General features: G+C 42.8%; 1 protein-coding gene across 1 annotated transcript in view; it reads right to left on the reverse strand.

The window, feature by feature from the left end:
• Window positions 1–16,786, reverse strand: part of CNTNAP5 (contactin associated protein family member 5) — a 724,101-nt gene that overhangs the window by 407,277 nt on the left and 300,038 nt on the right. Inside the window, exon 4 of the mRNA XM_087819922.1 lies at window positions 7,393–7,540. Coding sequence (XP_087676048.1) covers window positions 7,393–7,540 — 148 coding nt within the window. The remainder of the gene's footprint in view (window positions 1–7,392; window positions 7,541–16,786) is intronic.

The raw sequence follows: 16,786 nt of genomic DNA on the forward strand, positions 1-16,786 counted from the left end.
AGAGGGAACCTGGAGGGGGCAGTGAAATGAGATCCCTGCGCCTGTAACAGTGGAAGTCAGAACAGCCACAGCCACGGATGTGCCTCTGCGCGAGGGCCCTTGCCCGGCGGGAGGTACGGTCAATGCTGCCCCAAAGCAACATGCGGTGCGATGCCGGGGTCCCCTCTGCGGACGTTCACTTACAGTAGCACTAGGCTCACTTACTAAGCACAAGCTACTTGCTAGACCCTGCTCTACGCTTTATACATCATAACCAAAAATGATATGGTTTTTGAAGTAATTACCGCTCTCATTAGGAGGTGGGGAGACAGGCTCAGATAAGTCAAGAGTGTTCGCTGGAGACGCGTCTTTTTAAGAGCAGACTGTTCGTTCACTGCTTATGTCTGAACACGCACAAAGGCATCTCTTGCTCCCCGTTTCACTGTGACCAGGGCGAAAAGCTGACCCTGGCAGCACAAGGCAGCGGCAACCTCAGTAAGTGGGACAGTCTCCCTGGCCTTTATAAAAGAAAATGAAGGCCTTCCAAGAGAAATGATTTAAAAACATAAATACTTAGGGGAAATGGGACATGCTTTACTTTTAGAAGTTTAAATAAGGAATATACCAGAATAGGTTCATAAGGCTCTAAAAGCCTTCATTTTGGAATTATAATCATGTATGCTTTCAATTATTCAATGAGAAAAAGTGTGAAGTATTAGAGAAACCCACGTATAAGGAAGGTTCTAATAAGCTCATAATTTTGATTATCTATAAAATGTATATGTACATACAAGAGAAAGAAGGCCCCCATTAGAAACAGTACTTACATTTGAAAAATACAATAAAAAGTTCCAAAAATGAGTAAGGCCTCTGAGTAAAAAATTAAATACACATTAAATCTTGGTGCAACTCACTGCAGTTTTCAGACACTGAAGGAGGTCCTGGGGAGCAAACAGGAAGGAGAGCTCCAGCCTCACAGAGGAGGCAGGGAGCAGGCAGGCACGCCAGCCAACTTCAATTTAACAAGACAAGAAGCAGAATTGAAGCTCACAGCCTAAAAGGGGCCAAGTGACAAGGTCTGGGAGTCAGAAAGGCTTTACAAGTAGGTGTTATTTGATCTGGGCCGTGAATGGCAAGCAGGGGGCGTCCTGATGAAGGGGTATAAGGATATTTTGGAAAAAAAGCAGCAGCAGTTACGACCACGTGGCGTCAGGAGAGACTCGCAGTCTGTGTACTTGGAGGAAGGTGACCAAGGGGGCGCTGCAGACGGAAGGGGCTGGGAACAAGTGCCACTCTGCCCGGGGCTGTGAGGAGCCTTGAAGGGGACAAGCTGGTGCTCAGGGCCCCTAGTGCTGGCAGCAGGGCCCATGGGAGCAGCTCCTGCAGGGCTGGGTGCAGAACGGGCGGGACAGGCCTGGGGGCCCACAGGAAGGAGAAGGCACAGCGTCCAGAGGCTGTGCTTAAAGGACATCCGCGGGCAGGGAGCTGTTAGCCGGGCTTGGGGAGGGAAGGGCAGACAAAGCGAAACAAAGCACAAGCCTTCCTCTGGGGCAGAATCTTAGTGTTGACACGCAACTGAAAGACAGGAAACTCCTCAGTTCCCAATGCGGAGAATGCTGTTTAAACTGAAAGGGTAGGCATCTGCAAGGGGCTGGGGCTCAGGGGAAGGACTCTCACTAAAGGCTGGGCTCCTGCAGGCCAGATGAGTTCTATTTTAAGCTACAGGAAAGAAGGTGCAGACCAGGCCTCGTGGGAAATGCAGGCGCAGAAAGACCTAACCTCATTTCACATTTTCTCATCGCCGGTCTCCTGTGCACTAAGCATCACCAACCCTGCAGCTCCCCCGCTTCCCTCCTGCGGGCCCCTCCTGCTTCCTGGGCCCCTCTCTGCAGGACCTGACTACTGGACTCCTGAGATTCGGGGGAAAGCAAGGGGACGATGTCCCCTCCTCGGACTCCAGCAGTGGCACTTGCTTACATCCCCCCCTGCCTCCTTTGCAGATTTCTATCAGGCACATACAATCCCTATTGCAGGCTTTTATTTACATGCCTGTTATCGCGTCTTTGGTTATCCGCAATGTCAATCATTCCACAGCACCTACTGAAAAGATGCTGTGTACTCAACTCTGACAGGCAGAGCACGGGGCTACCTGACAGGACCCCTCTTGTCTAGGCTTAGAGTTGAGTTGGGGCAGATAGTTGTCAACAAAACAGTCACACAATTACTAATAAAATGCAATCATAATAATGCTTTAAAGGAAAAATATCGGACTTATAAAAGTATAATTTTTTATTATTATTTATATCTCTAAAGCTTTATATCCCGGTTGGCACGTCGTAAGTGTTGAATGAAAGTTGCCAAGTGAGTGAGTGAGCGAGCGAGTGAATCATTATGCAGCAATTTCCAAAATGGGAAAAGTTTAAGACTTAAGAAATTATACAACTATAAGATTTCTACCAGTCTTTAGCAATATACTCAAATGTAATTTTTAGAAAAATATTTATACGTACATAGGGAAAACATAGTTCTTTAGAATGGTTGTATTAGAAGCAAGTAATTGCTGATTAACTGGGCTGTCCATGCTGGGTCAGCCAGACTGAACTGATGTGTGTTCCCAGCCACTTCACAAATACTGAATTCCTATCTGTGCCTATTAGGCCCTGGCACTTAATAATCGAGGTGCTTGCTCTCAGGGCAGGTCCATTTCATTCTGGCAGAAGGACTTGAGGGGGCAAACAATAAGCAAGTGAGCCAAAGCAAACACTATTCTGGTTTGTGGGTGGCCCCAGGAAGAAAACAAAAACACAGCATATAGCTATGGGTTAATGCTGGGTGCTCAGAAAGTAGGGCAGGTCACTTAGAGGGACAATAAAATAGCACTTCTCTGAAGATGTGACATTATAATTGGGAATCACATAGACCAAAAGAGCTAAACATATGAATTCTGGGAAGCATTGTTCTATACCTGAGGAACAGAAAGTGCAAAGGCCCTGAGGTAGAAAAAGCCTGGCATGATGAAGACATAGCAAGAAGGTAGTATGGATGGAGAGAAGTAGAAGGAAATTAAAGAGGTGGGCATGGGACACTCAGTAAAGAATTTTACTTGCTGGCAAGGACTTCACTTTTAAGTGAAGTAGGTAGGGGGATGGTGTGATTTTATTTCTTATTTATAAAGATCACTTTGGCTATTGCAGGAAAAATGGGTTTGGGGAGATTGTGTCCTGGAGCAGGAGCTCAGGTAGGATTCTATTTAAATACTCCAGGTGGTGCTGGCAGAGGCTGCTGCTCAGGAAGGCAGGAGACGTGCATGGATTTAGGATATGATTTGGAGGAAAGAACTGATAGAGCCTCTATGAACTGTAGATAAACTGCACAGGAGTAGAAGTTATGGGGAAAGGGGAATCCAGGCTCCCTCCTGTGTTTTTGCCTAGAGGTGGATTTACTGTGGACCCAGTTGCTGAGGTGGGGCAGATGTGAGTGAGCAGAGTCTGAGAAAAGGGTAACCAAGGGCTCTGTTTTTGTTCCTTTAGATATTGAGACTTCCAGGTGGACATATGAAGTGCAAGGCATGCGTAATGCCAGAGGTGAGGCCAGGAGCCAGAGGTGGAGGCAATCAGCACGTTGATGTTTGAAACGCTGTGAGTTCAGCTGGATGGGGGTGTGGCAGATGGAGAGTGGAAACCCAAGACTGAGCCCTGTGAGGGGGTAGCAGTCACAAGTGAGAGACAAGGGGAAGTGGGTTGAAAATTAGAGATAGCTAATTGAACCAAGTACAACTGAGGGCTGGGTAAAGTGAGAACAGTGAGGTGACACTGGGTTGGCTACGTGGAGGCCTCTGGAGGTCTTGACTGAAGTAGTTTCTGCTGAGCATCCTGCTTTAGTCGGGAGAAACAGAACCAGGTCCCTATGCCTGGGCAGGCCGGGCTCTCGGGCAGGAGCAGCCACTGCAGGCCATAGGGAGGATTTCTTCATCCTCAGGAAACCTCAGCTCGGACCTTAAAACCTTCCCACAGACTGACAGCCCCACCCAGAAAATGGAGCCTAATCTCCTTTCCTTAAGGTCAAATGATTGCAGACATTAATCACGCCTAGATTTGTGTTTGGTTGAATACTGGGGGACTGTTGCTTTGCCAAGTTGACACATTAAATGGACCACCATGTGTCTAAAGACCAACTGAAATCAGATGCAGTGTGAAGAGAGGTGAGCAGGTGCGATGGTCACAAAGACAAGGTTTGGGGAGAAGCTATTCCGTGGAGACGGGGCAAGAGTGAGCTGCCAAATAGGGCCACAGGGCTTTTGCTGTTCTTGTTTTGTTTGATAGCCCAGACAGAAAAATGTTACGTTTATTGGAATTACCCAGTAAAAGGGGGGATAAGGTGGTGTTGAAGGGGAGTTCTGGACTCAGAGGACATGCTGGTGTGTGAGTTTGAGTAGAAACTGTGAGACATTTTATTTTTATCTGAACGGAAAAAGCACCAAAGCACAGGACCAGTGACCAAACACTACCAAGCGCCCGCTTAAGGGTCAGTCATCCCAGGGGGAACGTTCTGTGCCAACAGCCCCTGAAGGGGCTGACTTCCTGTCCCTAGGGCTATTGTCCTGGGGGTAGTTTATCCCCTTAGAAGAAGAGGAGTCCACATAAGACTGAGCTACTTCAAAGTCAGAAGCACTTAGCAGATTGATGAGCCTCTTAATACTGTAGGACAATTTGCATGTCACTGTAGGCACTATCATCAAGAGAGAATCCCTTGCTGCCGACAGATTCTCAAAGGAACCATCCCCAGAAGAAGTTAAATGTGCTCCTCAAAGGCCTCGTTCAACCCTGCAGTCTTTTATTTAAAGTGATGCTATGAGTATTTCTTGCAGCAAGAACAATTCCATCAAAAACAAGGACAGCTGACTGGACTGAGAGAAAACAAAAATATGAGGACATGTTAATGAGTAATGTGATTATTAAACCAAAATAGATGGCTGAAGTAATAACATAAATAACCCTTTTAGTTCAACATGAAAGCTTCATGTTGTACTTAAAAATCAACCTTTTAGTAATATCAACTGCCATCAAGAGAAGATGTAACAGCACATGTACCACATCTTTAGCACTCATCCATCAATGCACACCTAGGTTGCTTCCATATCTTGGCTATTATAAATAATGCTGCAGTGAACACAGGGGTGCATACATCTTTTTGAATTAGTGTTTTCATTTTCTTTACTCAGAAGTAGAGTTGCTGGGCTTATGGTAGATCTAATTTTTTTAGGTTTTTGAGGACTCTCCATACTGTTTTCCATGGTGGCTGCACCAATTTAAATCCCACCAACAGTGCTTAAGGGGTCCCCTTTCTCCACACCCTCACCAACACGTGTTGTTTGTAGATTTACTGATGAAAGCCATTCTCACAGGTGTGAGTTGATATCTCATTGCGGTTCTGGTTTTCATTAACCTACTGATTTCTGATGTTGAGTATCTTTTCATATGTCTGTTGTCCATGTGTTTGTCATCTTTGGAAAAATGTCTTTTCATGTCTTCTGCCCATTTTTTATTCGGTTTATTTCTTGCTACTGAATTGTATGCAGTCCTTGTATATTTTGGATATCAAACCCTTATCTGATATGTAATTTGGAAGTGTGTTCTCCCATCCAGTAGGTTGTCCTTTGTTTTGTTGCTGGTTCCTTTAGCTACGCAGAGCAATTTAGTTTGATGGAGTCTCATTTGTTTATTTTTGCTTTTGTTTTCTTTGCTCAAGGGAACATATCCAAAAAGATATTACTCAGATTGATGTCAAATAGTTTACTACCTATGTGCTCTTCTAGAAGTTTTATGTTTTCAGGCTTTACAATTACAATGGAATATTACATAGCAATAAAAAAAGAATAAAATCTAGCCATTTGTGACAACATGGGTGGACCTAGAGGGTATTATGCTAAGAGAAATATGTCAGACAGAGAAAGACGAATACCATGAGATTTCACTTATCCATGGGGATATAAACAAATAAAACAAGGCAAAATCAGACTCAGAAACAAGGATCCAAGGTATGGTTACCGAGGATAGGGCAGTGGGTGAAAGAGATGATGGGGAATGTGGACAATAATACTGTGGTAAGTTTACATAGTGACAGATGAGTATTAGAATTAGTGTGGTGATCACATCTTAAGGTGTAAAAATATCAAATCTCTATATTATACTCCTGAAACTAATATAACCAATATAATATTGTATGTTAAATATAATTAAATAAAAAATTAATTGATTAATTTTCAAAACAAAGAAAAGAGGTAATAAGAGAATTGGATGTCCTAGGATGCTGGGATAGAAAGCATATGCCTTGCAGATGTCCTGGGTTTTGTGCTGTGAGGATGGAGTGGAAGGCAGCCTCTCCTTGGCATAAGGGTTTGTCAACACATCTGTTGTAAAGCGCATCCTTCCTGAAAGGCCTTGGTCAAGATAAAGTCATTTTGCAAGTAAATCTCCTCTGTGCAGGACTTTATTTTTAGTAAACACTCTATGTCTCTAGCTTCCCTGGGGAGCTTGTTAACACTCAGTTTTCTGAATCCCTCTCTCCAGAAGTCATGGTCCAGTATGAACAAGACAGGGCTAAGGAAACGCATTTTTAAGAAGCTCTCCAGATGATTCTTCAGACTTTTAGTTGATCATACAGTGGAAGAGAGTGCAAGCGTGTAACCCATTAATTAGGCCCTACTGTAACTCAAACCAGGAATCTATTCAACTAATTTATACTAAAGTGGTAGTGATCAAAAGAGTTTATTTATTAGGGACCATAGCATATAAGCAGGAAATGTCACTGCTAAGGCAGAAAAACTATTTTTATGCAATTTTATATTTAAATATAAAACCTGAAGGGGGAGAATTATAGGGATGAAAACCTTTGTTGTATAATTTTGACCTTATTTTAGAGCGGTTGCCAGTTCTCCCCATGTTTACAACCTTCTCTTCACACAAGATAGGCTCTGCTTTTAAGTTCAGTACAAACGACTCCCAGAGGAAAGAAGAGTTGGCATCAGCCCAGGAGAGAGCCGTCCGTGGGCTACACTGGGCTAAAATGTCCCCTCTCCTTGTCTAGAACACGGGGCAGGAGACGTGTTGTCGCCCCTCCTGCCTCTGAGAGAGGGGAGAGCTTTAGAGTATTCACCCCCTGCTCGGAAAGCGCTGAGCTCACATTATTATTTTATTGCAAGGACAAATGGCAACTCAAACGTCAAAAGCTCTTAATGTTGAACTTTATTTTTAAGCTATTATTATCTGTTACTTCCAACCGAGCGCTTTCATTCCTAAATAGATTTTTTTCTCTCTTCCCTGGGTTGAATTTCACATTTCCAAATGTTTTTAAGTTATTAAAGCCCATTAAAAAAAACACGGTACTGTGTGGCTAGTGCCCCCCGGTACTTACTATAGGAGCACCCGTAGACCTCCACGCGCATGCCAATCTTCCCACTTGGGTTCCACTCCAGGGGCACGAAGCGCACAAAGCGGGCTCTCACTGGGTGCAGCAGCCGGTGGTGCATCACGCCATCGGCATTCGTGTTTCCCGCAAAGGTCTGCAGAGACAAGAGGAGCCCAGTGAGGCCTGTCGCTCATGGCATCTCCTTCGCATGCCAGAATGCAAGGAAAACCACACGTTACTCTACAGAGCTTTTCAGGGAAAATTCTCATTCCTCAGATATTTCAAATGAACTCTGCATTATATGTTATATTTTTTGGAAACACTGTACATTACTCTTTAATCTGCCCCCTCAGTTTCATCAATAAGTCAAACCTAGCAAGTCATAAGATGCGACACCTAAGAGCTTTAGAAGTAATAATGTAATGAAGTTCTGCTCTTCCTAATTCTCACCATCCCTGTGCTATGGGAGATAGCTGACAGCCCCTGCTAGAAGGAAAGGCTTGTTTGCAGTAATTGTTACTAATTGAGTCAGCCACTATGCTAAGCACTTTCCATTATTACCATTTTGCAAATATAAACAAAACACTGAAGCCTAGAAAGAAATAAAAAGGGGAAGAAAAATTCTTCCAGTTATCCAGCTGGTTAGTAGTTGGTCTGAGACTCGGTTCCAAGTTTTTCCTGTTCCAAAGCCTGTGGATTTTCTAAGCCTCATACTCTTCAAGATTCCATTGTTGATTGTTACAAGACAGGTAAAAGGAAGATCCAATTTTTATGTAATTCATTTTCCCATTTCCTTGTGAAATTTAAGCAAAGGAACAGGTAACATGGGAGCTAAAATTATGCCTCCTGGCGTTCATTTGGATAAATAATTTCTAGAGTCAAAATTTTTCTTTTCCCATTGGAGTAAAATACATATAATGTAAAATTTACCATTTTAACCATTTTAAAGTCTATACTTCAGTGACATGAAGGATATTCACATTGTTGTTCAACCATCAAGCACCACTATGTATCCACAGAACATTTTCATCAATCCCATTGTACATATCAGCTAGCACACTGATTTGTTTGCTTCCTTATGAGTCACCCTCTGCCTTCTTTTCTGACTCAAGTATTCATAGATAAAGCCTGCTGGCTAATGTCCTTCAATGTCAGCCAATAAGTGAAAGATCCATTGTTTTCTCAAATGGCCAAAGTGAACACCAACTAAATGATTTATCTATTTAATGAAATTCATTTTCAAAGACACAAAACTCAACCTTGGTGTATCCTTAACACACTCTTGGATCTAAAATACCTTGAATAATCTGACATTCTGGTGCACAGAAAACACACACTGGCTAATAACTGTCACATTGAACTATTGATTTAATCACCATTAAAATCACAAAATGGCTTATGAAGAAGCCACTTCCTACTTTTCAGCTATATCTGCAACAAAACCCTGTGTAAGAGAATAAGCTGGTGGAGAGAAATTTCTTAAGATTCAAACACAACATTCCACAGATTTCTCAGTTTTGCTCAATTTCTCTTTATCCAAAAAAGAATATCTTTATCTGGCAGGCTGGTCCTTCCATATGTCTTCTCCCAACTTTAGCAACTGGCACAGGTATAACATTTCCTCAATCCCTTGCTCATTTAGGACTGACTCTTTCTGGTGAAGTATAGTTCTTTTTAAAATTCACTTGAGCTGATACTTTAATATGCATTTTTTTGAGGGGGGGTGTGATGATTCTGTGGCTTTGCATTTAAAAAATATGTCTTTATTGTTTTCAGAGACAGTAAGGGAGAGGGAGAGGGAGAGAGAGATAGAAACATCAATGATGAGAGAGAGTCATTGATGGGCTGCCTCCTGCATAGCCCCCCCCCCCCCACACACACACACACTGGGGATGGAGCCAGCAACCCAGGCATCTGTCCTGGCCAGGGATCAAACCTCCATCTCCTGGATTATAGGTCGATGCTCAACCACTGAGCCACACCAGCAGGACATGTTTTGGACAGAGTGAAGGCATGTCATGTTTTCCTATGGTCTAATTGGGCAGCCTTTCATTCCTTTGGACTCCCTCTTAATCATGTGTGCTACAGCTCATCCTCAGGCACATCAAGTCCCAGGGCCTGAAGCATCTTTTATCCAACTGAACTTTCAACAGGATCTTACACTGAAGGCGACAGGGTGCTCTCTCTGGGTTCTATGTAATTCATAGACTGAGTACATCTTACACTGATATTGAAATCCTGGTTGCATATTTGCAGACAAAAGGCTTATTTTGTTAGTATGGAGTCCATTATAGGATCCTTAGCTCGTTTATTGTGTGCTCCAATGAGGGGATCCTGAATTCCCATCAAAGTGAGCAACATCCTGGCATGATTATGTAACATTGGGCAAGCAACTTAATCCTCTGAATCTCACTGTCTTTCAGTCTTGTAATCACAGATTCTTGCAGTCCCAAAGTCCCACTTTCCCAGGGTCTTATCATGTGCAATCTCATAGCTCCGCAGTTTCATGTGCAAGCAGACCCAAGGTCTCACAGTTTTGAGATCTCAAAGTGTGCAGTGTATGGATTCAAAGCCCTCCTGGAGCTAGCAGCCTACTATCAGCTCAGAAACATTAAAGGCAGTGGCAGATAGAGTCTAGAGGAAGCTACAACTAAACTCTCACCAAGTTCTTCTGGCAAGATCAAAGACAATCACCACATAGCAGCAAAGGAAGTTGTATGTGGAGCTGAAAAATAAGGAAAGGTCTCCTTACTCTCCTGAAGCTTGAATTCCACTTGCTTGGAATTGAAGTTCACTGGCTTGGACTGTCACCCAAACCAGCTGAATGGCTGGCGATGATTTAACAACAATAAGAATGACAGTTGAGAAACAATCACCCAGGTCGTGTTGCTCAGTGGTAGAGCATCAACCCATGAACAATAAGGTCACAGGTTCGATTCCCGGTCAGGGCACATGCCCAAGTTGGGGGCTCCATCCCCAGTGGGGGGCAAGCAGGAGACAGCCAATCAATGACTCTCTCATCATTGATGCTTCTATCTCTCTCTTCCTCTCCCTTCCTCTCTTTCTAAAATCAATAAAAACATATTTTTTAAAAAGTAGGAAACTGCCAAAATATTCTATATCCAGCAAAAATAACTTTAAAATCTAAAAAAAATATATAAAACGGGTTTTTTTCTTTTGTTTTGCTCTGTTTTTTAAAAATATATCTTTATTGATGCCAGAGAGAGGAAGGGAGAGGGAGAGAAAGCTAGAAACATAATGATGAGAGTTATTGATCGGCCAACTCCTGCACACCCCCCACTGGGAATTGAGCCTACAACCCGGGCAAGTGCCCTGACCGGGAATCGAATGGTGATCTTCTGGCTCCTAGGTCAATGCTCAACTGCTGAGCTATGACAGCCAGGCTATAACAGTTTTTTTTTAATAAAAAAAAGGTGAGATAGTTTATTACCTACAGACCACCACTAAGAATTGTTAAATAAGCTCTACAATCTTAAGAAATTGATGCCAGATAGAACTTTCATTGTACAGAAAGGAGTAAAAAACACTCAAAGTAGTAAATATGTGGGTTAATATGAAAGACTAGTTTTCTTTTCTTTTCTTTAACATTTTAGAAGTCAATACACAGTTGAAATAAAAATAAAAATAATGTATTGTGGTGTTTACAATATATGTAGAAGTAAACACATGTCAAAGAAACCATGAAGGATGGAATATAGGATAAATAGAATTATACTATTGAAGGGTCTAGCATTATATATAAAATGATATGATGTCATTTTGAGGTAAACTACAATACTTTCAGGATGCATAAAAATAAAATAAAAGATATAGCCACAAAAGCAATAAAAAAGAAAGGATAGAATGTTAAAAAATAAAACAAAAAGCAACAGCAGTCTTGCTTTAATACAAAATAAGACAGGAAAATGAGAAGAAAAGGAAAAATTAGAAAAAAATAAAAAGAAATTTTATAATAGCATACTTGAGCTTACCCAATTGATAATCTCATTAAGAAATTAAGTAAAACTCTAGTTAAATGACAGAAATTGTAAGTCTAGACTTTTTAAAAGGCCCACCTATGGGCTTTTTAATGCAATACTCATATTTTAATGATAAAGAAATTGACGGGTTGAAAGTAAAAGGATGGGAAAATATATTGCATGAAAATAGTAGGCATAATAAACCACTATTAATTCCTCTATTAATATTAGGCAAAGTAGGCTATATTACAGGAGACAAGAAACATTTCAAAATTATAAAGGGTAAATTTATCATGAAGCCATAAAAAACCCTAAATGTGTATGGAGGTACATCAGAGATTCAAAGCACAGGGAGCAAAAAATGATAGAAACAAAAGGAGAAAATCTTCAATTTTTGTTGTGTTTAAACATTTTCCAATAATTGACTGAGTAAGTGGAAGAAATCATCAAGGGTATAGAAGATTCAAACAACACTATCAGTGAAATTAGCCTAATGAATGTCCATGCACAACCGCAGATTTCACATTTTCCCCAGAGAGCATCACTAAGAGAGCACGTTCTACATGATGTAGTCTTAGACAAACCATACAGCTTGTTTTCTAACCACAATTAAATTACATCAGGAACTGATAATAATATATTACTTAGAATAGCCTCAGATATTTGGATGTTAACCAACACTCTTCTAAATAACCCATAGGTCGAAGAAGAAATCACAATGGAAATTAAAAAATAGCTTGCCCAGCCGGCATGGCTCAGCTGTTGGGCATCAACCTAAGATCTAAGAGATCGAGATACATTAAAAAAAAAAAAAAAAAGCTTGAATTAAATGGTGATAAAAGCACTGTACCAAAATGCATAGAACACACCCAAAGCAGTCCTTAGTAGAAAATGTATTCCTTCAAATGTTTTTCTTGTTTGTTTGTTTGTTTGTGTTTTACATGGGAAGAAAGGTAAAAATTAAAAATCTAAGCTTACACATCAAGATGATTGAAAAAGTGTAAATGGAACTCAGAATAGAATATTAGCAGATTGGAATACTAGTCAATACTCAACGATAAATAATAACAAACTACTGCAACAAAACATTATGCTGTGCAAAAGAAGCTGGCCAAAATGAGCACACGTGGTGTGATTCTGCACATGTGTTCAGAAAGGGAACAACAAACTCATGTAGAAATCAGATCAGTAATTTTTTGATGATGGGAGGCAGACAATGACTGCAAAGAATGTTCACCAATTTATTCGAGCATAATATCCTTGTAAGATGGAAAAATCTGTATTATCTTTATTTTAGAGATAAAAGAACTTAGTTTTGGAGAGCTTAAATTAGGTTATAAGTCATAAATCAATAAGTTATCAAATTGGTACTGGATTATAGAGATTCTGATTAAAGTCTAGTGGCCTTCTTATTTTATTCCCATTATCTCCCCCATATGCCAGGTTTCTGAAACCACCCCAGTGATTTTTGAGGCACAATACTAGCTACCATTTTTGAGGGTCTCGTCCATACCAGACGCTCGGTGGGCCCTGGCCCATTTTAGTTCACTGCACTCCACTTGTCGTCAGGAAGGTTCCAGCTCACTTCTCACTAAGGGAGCACCCCCCTCCCACCGCACACCCGCGTTGAACCTTTCTGAATTCGCAATACACCCCACAACTGTGTGGTCAGTGAACTCAGTGTTCTCCACTCACCAAGAGACTCTGGGAATCTCAGAGGTTAATTCTGAACCATATCACATACACTAGTTCTCAGGACTCTGGTTTTTCCCCTCACGCTACCTCAAGCCCTGTTATATTGAATTTGCACTGTTGTCATGAGGTCAATGTTGTTATTATTTTTAAAGGTCATGGATATGGCTCTTGACAAAGCTGTTCATTGATTTCATCGCTATGCAGGAATAAGGTGCAGGAGCCAGTCTTTCTTTCCCCAGTTCTTCCTGTTTAGTTTACGAATCTTGCAGATCAGAGTTCCATGTGCCTGTGAAAGTGAAGGAGTGGTGGGCGGGGCTTCTCGGGGAGCGTCCCCATCCTAAGCCTGCAGGGGACACACAGTGAACGAAAGGAGGGTCCCCGAATCAACACTCAGCTCCTTCCTCTTGGTCACTCAGTCCTTGGTATTAAACAACATGGAGGTTTATGAATGGAAGAACCTGCAGTCGTAATGAAGTTGCCAATATTTTTCCTCCCACGTTATTAAGCAGGTAATAGGGCAGAAATTGTGAGGCTACGACAGGAGCACTGCTGGCACTTATCACTGGAGAGCGGACTGGTGAGCTGTCACCAGAACAACTCATTGGATTCAGTCAATATACCATATGGAGACAACCCACACTGATGACTTTGACTGGCAGTGAAGTTGCAGGGATCCAGGTGCCACGGGGAAGATATTATCAATTTGCCTAATTGTAGTTTGAATAAGAAACAACAGGTGCAACAATCAACTTTTGCCTCAGTAACCAAACAGGAAATATTAGCAGTTCTCGGGGAGACTCCTATTTCAAGTCTGGTGTTCTGCGCACAAACCATGCTGCCTGAGGAGCTGTTGGAAGCAAAGGAGTTGAGCGTGATGGAAAGAAGATGAGCACCAGTGCCAGCCCTGACCGCCTGCCGATTTGCTCAGTCATCCCCCAGGCATTGCAGTTCCCTTGGGGATAAGGCTTGCATGTATTGCAGACCGGAGCATCTAGCCCGGTGCCTGAAGCCTGGTCCTTCTCAAGGTATGCTGAGATGGCACCCAGTGACGCCAGCCCCATCTGTGAGGTGGTTTGAAAACCAATGAGTTACAAATAGCATCTTAAAGCTGCTCGCACTGTCATTCAAGAGTTGCCTACTGATTGAGTGAATAAGCAAAGGAACATAATTTTTCTGAATCTTGGTTTTCTCATCAGGAAAATGGTGAAAATAAATTCTCGAGGGCAATTGTAAATCTTATATTAAATGTTATATGCAAAAGAGATTGTACATAGACATTCCCACCAATACAGGCGAGGGAGAGCCCACTGCCTATTTTCGTGTAAAAATACCTTTATGTAGCAATATTCTGAAGCAGTGACATTAATATCCTCAAGGCCCATGCAAGGCATTTAGTTGTCAATCATACTTAAATTTTCTGAAAGACATTGAAGGGGTCTGCCCAAATAAGAGTGCAAACTAGAGCTAAAAATGGACCAGCAGCCCAGAGCTAATTAGAAGTGCACTTGTCTTATTTAATAAGACATATTTAATAAGGTGGAGGGTGATTAACATGACACTATAGAGTTAAAACTAAAATTGATAAACCCACTTGGCTTCAGGGTTCCGAAGGGCTTGCACAGGGGTGTGTGCGGAGATGGGTTCCAGACAGTTGCTGGTGGAAGAGGAAACCGGAGAGGCAGGTGTTGGCACTGGCCACTGATGGTGGTGGGCAGAAACTGTAAAGTGATAGATTTGAAGGTGTTAAAGGCAGGATTAATCTACTGAGTACCTTTTTCTCTAAGCTTTTCATGCAGTGCCTACTACCTTACTATCAGTGCAGTGTATGCATATGTACCTGTGATTCCCCAGCTAAGCTCAGCTTAGAAGACCACCCAGAACTGGATAGCTGTGCATCAATGGTCCCACCTCTCTGGCTTGATCCCGATAGTGTGCAAAGAGCGTAAGTGATCCAGGCCACCCCCTGCCTTGCCTGCTTTGCCTGGTATGACCTTCAGAGTGGAGGAAAGCTGGAGGATTCAGGCAGCACTAGGGAAAACCTCTCCTTCCCTCTGGATGTTGGTCACAGGTGGAGCCAGCAGTCAGGTGGAGCTGTGCTCGCAGGAATCGCGCGGATGTCCTGCCCCTTCCCTGAAGAGCTGTGTGCTCTGACTCGTCCATTCGCAGGACAATATCACTGCAGAAGCACTCGCTGACTTGCCCGTCTCTGCCAGCAGAGGGGCCCCTCAGTGGGTATAACGCTTCTTCCTTCGCATCCCAGCCCCTACTAAACCTTTATTATACACGCGTCCTTGTGCCCAACTTGTCCTTTTGATTCTTGTCTCGCTGTCCTGACCTTAGCTGTCAGTCATCCTCCTGAAATGTGGTTTCTATGTGGCTGTTTCAGAAAATGGAATCCTACCTGAAATCACGATATCGGCCTCTTTATTATTCACTTGTCCATATCAAATTATTTGTGGTACAAATCTCATGAGATACAAAGTCTCCCAACACGCTACCAAAACCTGTTCCTTACACAGCTCAGGTGTTCCTGCTCATTCCCGGCGGAGGGGTAGAGTCAGCTTCATGGCAGAGGCTACTGGGCAGCTGACAAAAGACTGCAGGTACTGCCCTCCATCCGAGGCTGCAGTGCTGCCCACGGCCAGCACCGGGCCTCAGGCAGGCATCCTGGCTTCTCACAGGTGCGGCGGCCCTTGTCCATGAGCATCCGGGCCTCTACCTCCAATTCCCTCATCCAAGCTGATTAACTCTCGCTTTTCCTCATCATTCTCAGAAGAACCAGCGTGTTCCTTTGTGAATTAAAACTGATCCATCAATAATTCAAGCATAAGTAGGGTTTACTAAATGTCGGGAATTTTAAGCACTAAGAAATGACATCGGTAAAGCTATTTTAAAGTAGAAGTTGAAGGCTTCTCAAATCACCATCAGCCTCTTCTCAAATAAGCATCTTTGTATTAAAGAAGTTTCTGGATAAAGTTGCTCAGTACTCTCCCCAGAACAGTGGAAACCTTGTATGTACAATCAGGCCATCAGCTTCCCTATGACAATTAAAATGTCTGGGTCAATTTTTACCAGAAAATAAGATATGACCAGCTAATAATGTGGAAGCCATGTGTATCACCCCACAGCTAAGCGGAAGCGTGGCTGGGTGAGCCAGGCTCTGCTAATTCACCAGGACACTACATGTGAAGACACATTCCTCTATGAGCAAGCTCAGGCACAGGACACCCAGCTTTGCCAATGCCATCGCTGTGTTTGTTCGAGGCTCTGAGTTTGTGAGATTTCTGTTGTAAGCATGAAGGGTAATGAAGCAAGTGTTGACAACAGTGTCATATATTTGTTTCCAACTCTGCTCTGAGAGCTGTAACACCAGCACATATGGCAGCTGGACCATATGGTCCACGACTGGAAAAGCTGAAATACCCACTTAGCAAAATCAGACTTTCACACATCACTGCAGCAGAAAAAACACAATCCCCCTGCTGTCTCCTCTTTCTGAAAAGGAGTGGGCGCTCTCTGAACTTCCTCCTCGGAGTGGGGACTCAGCCTGGGCGTTGACAGGAGGCCTGCCCTGCATTCAAGGACCTAGAGTTAGGACAGATGTGGCATCAGAGGCTGTGCCTGGAGCCAGAGAGTCTGACTTCTGTGTCCAGGGTGAAGCCATGGGGCAAAGGGGAAGAAAGCAAGATCCAAGATGGAAAGACCACCAGGCTTGGCAGCCCCTA

This window comes from Miniopterus natalensis, chromosome 8 (genome assembly GCF_054644295.1).
Source record: "Miniopterus natalensis isolate mMinNat1 chromosome 8, mMinNat1.hap1, whole genome shotgun sequence".
Classification (NCBI taxonomy): Eukaryota; Metazoa; Chordata; class Mammalia; order Chiroptera; family Miniopteridae; genus Miniopterus; species Miniopterus natalensis.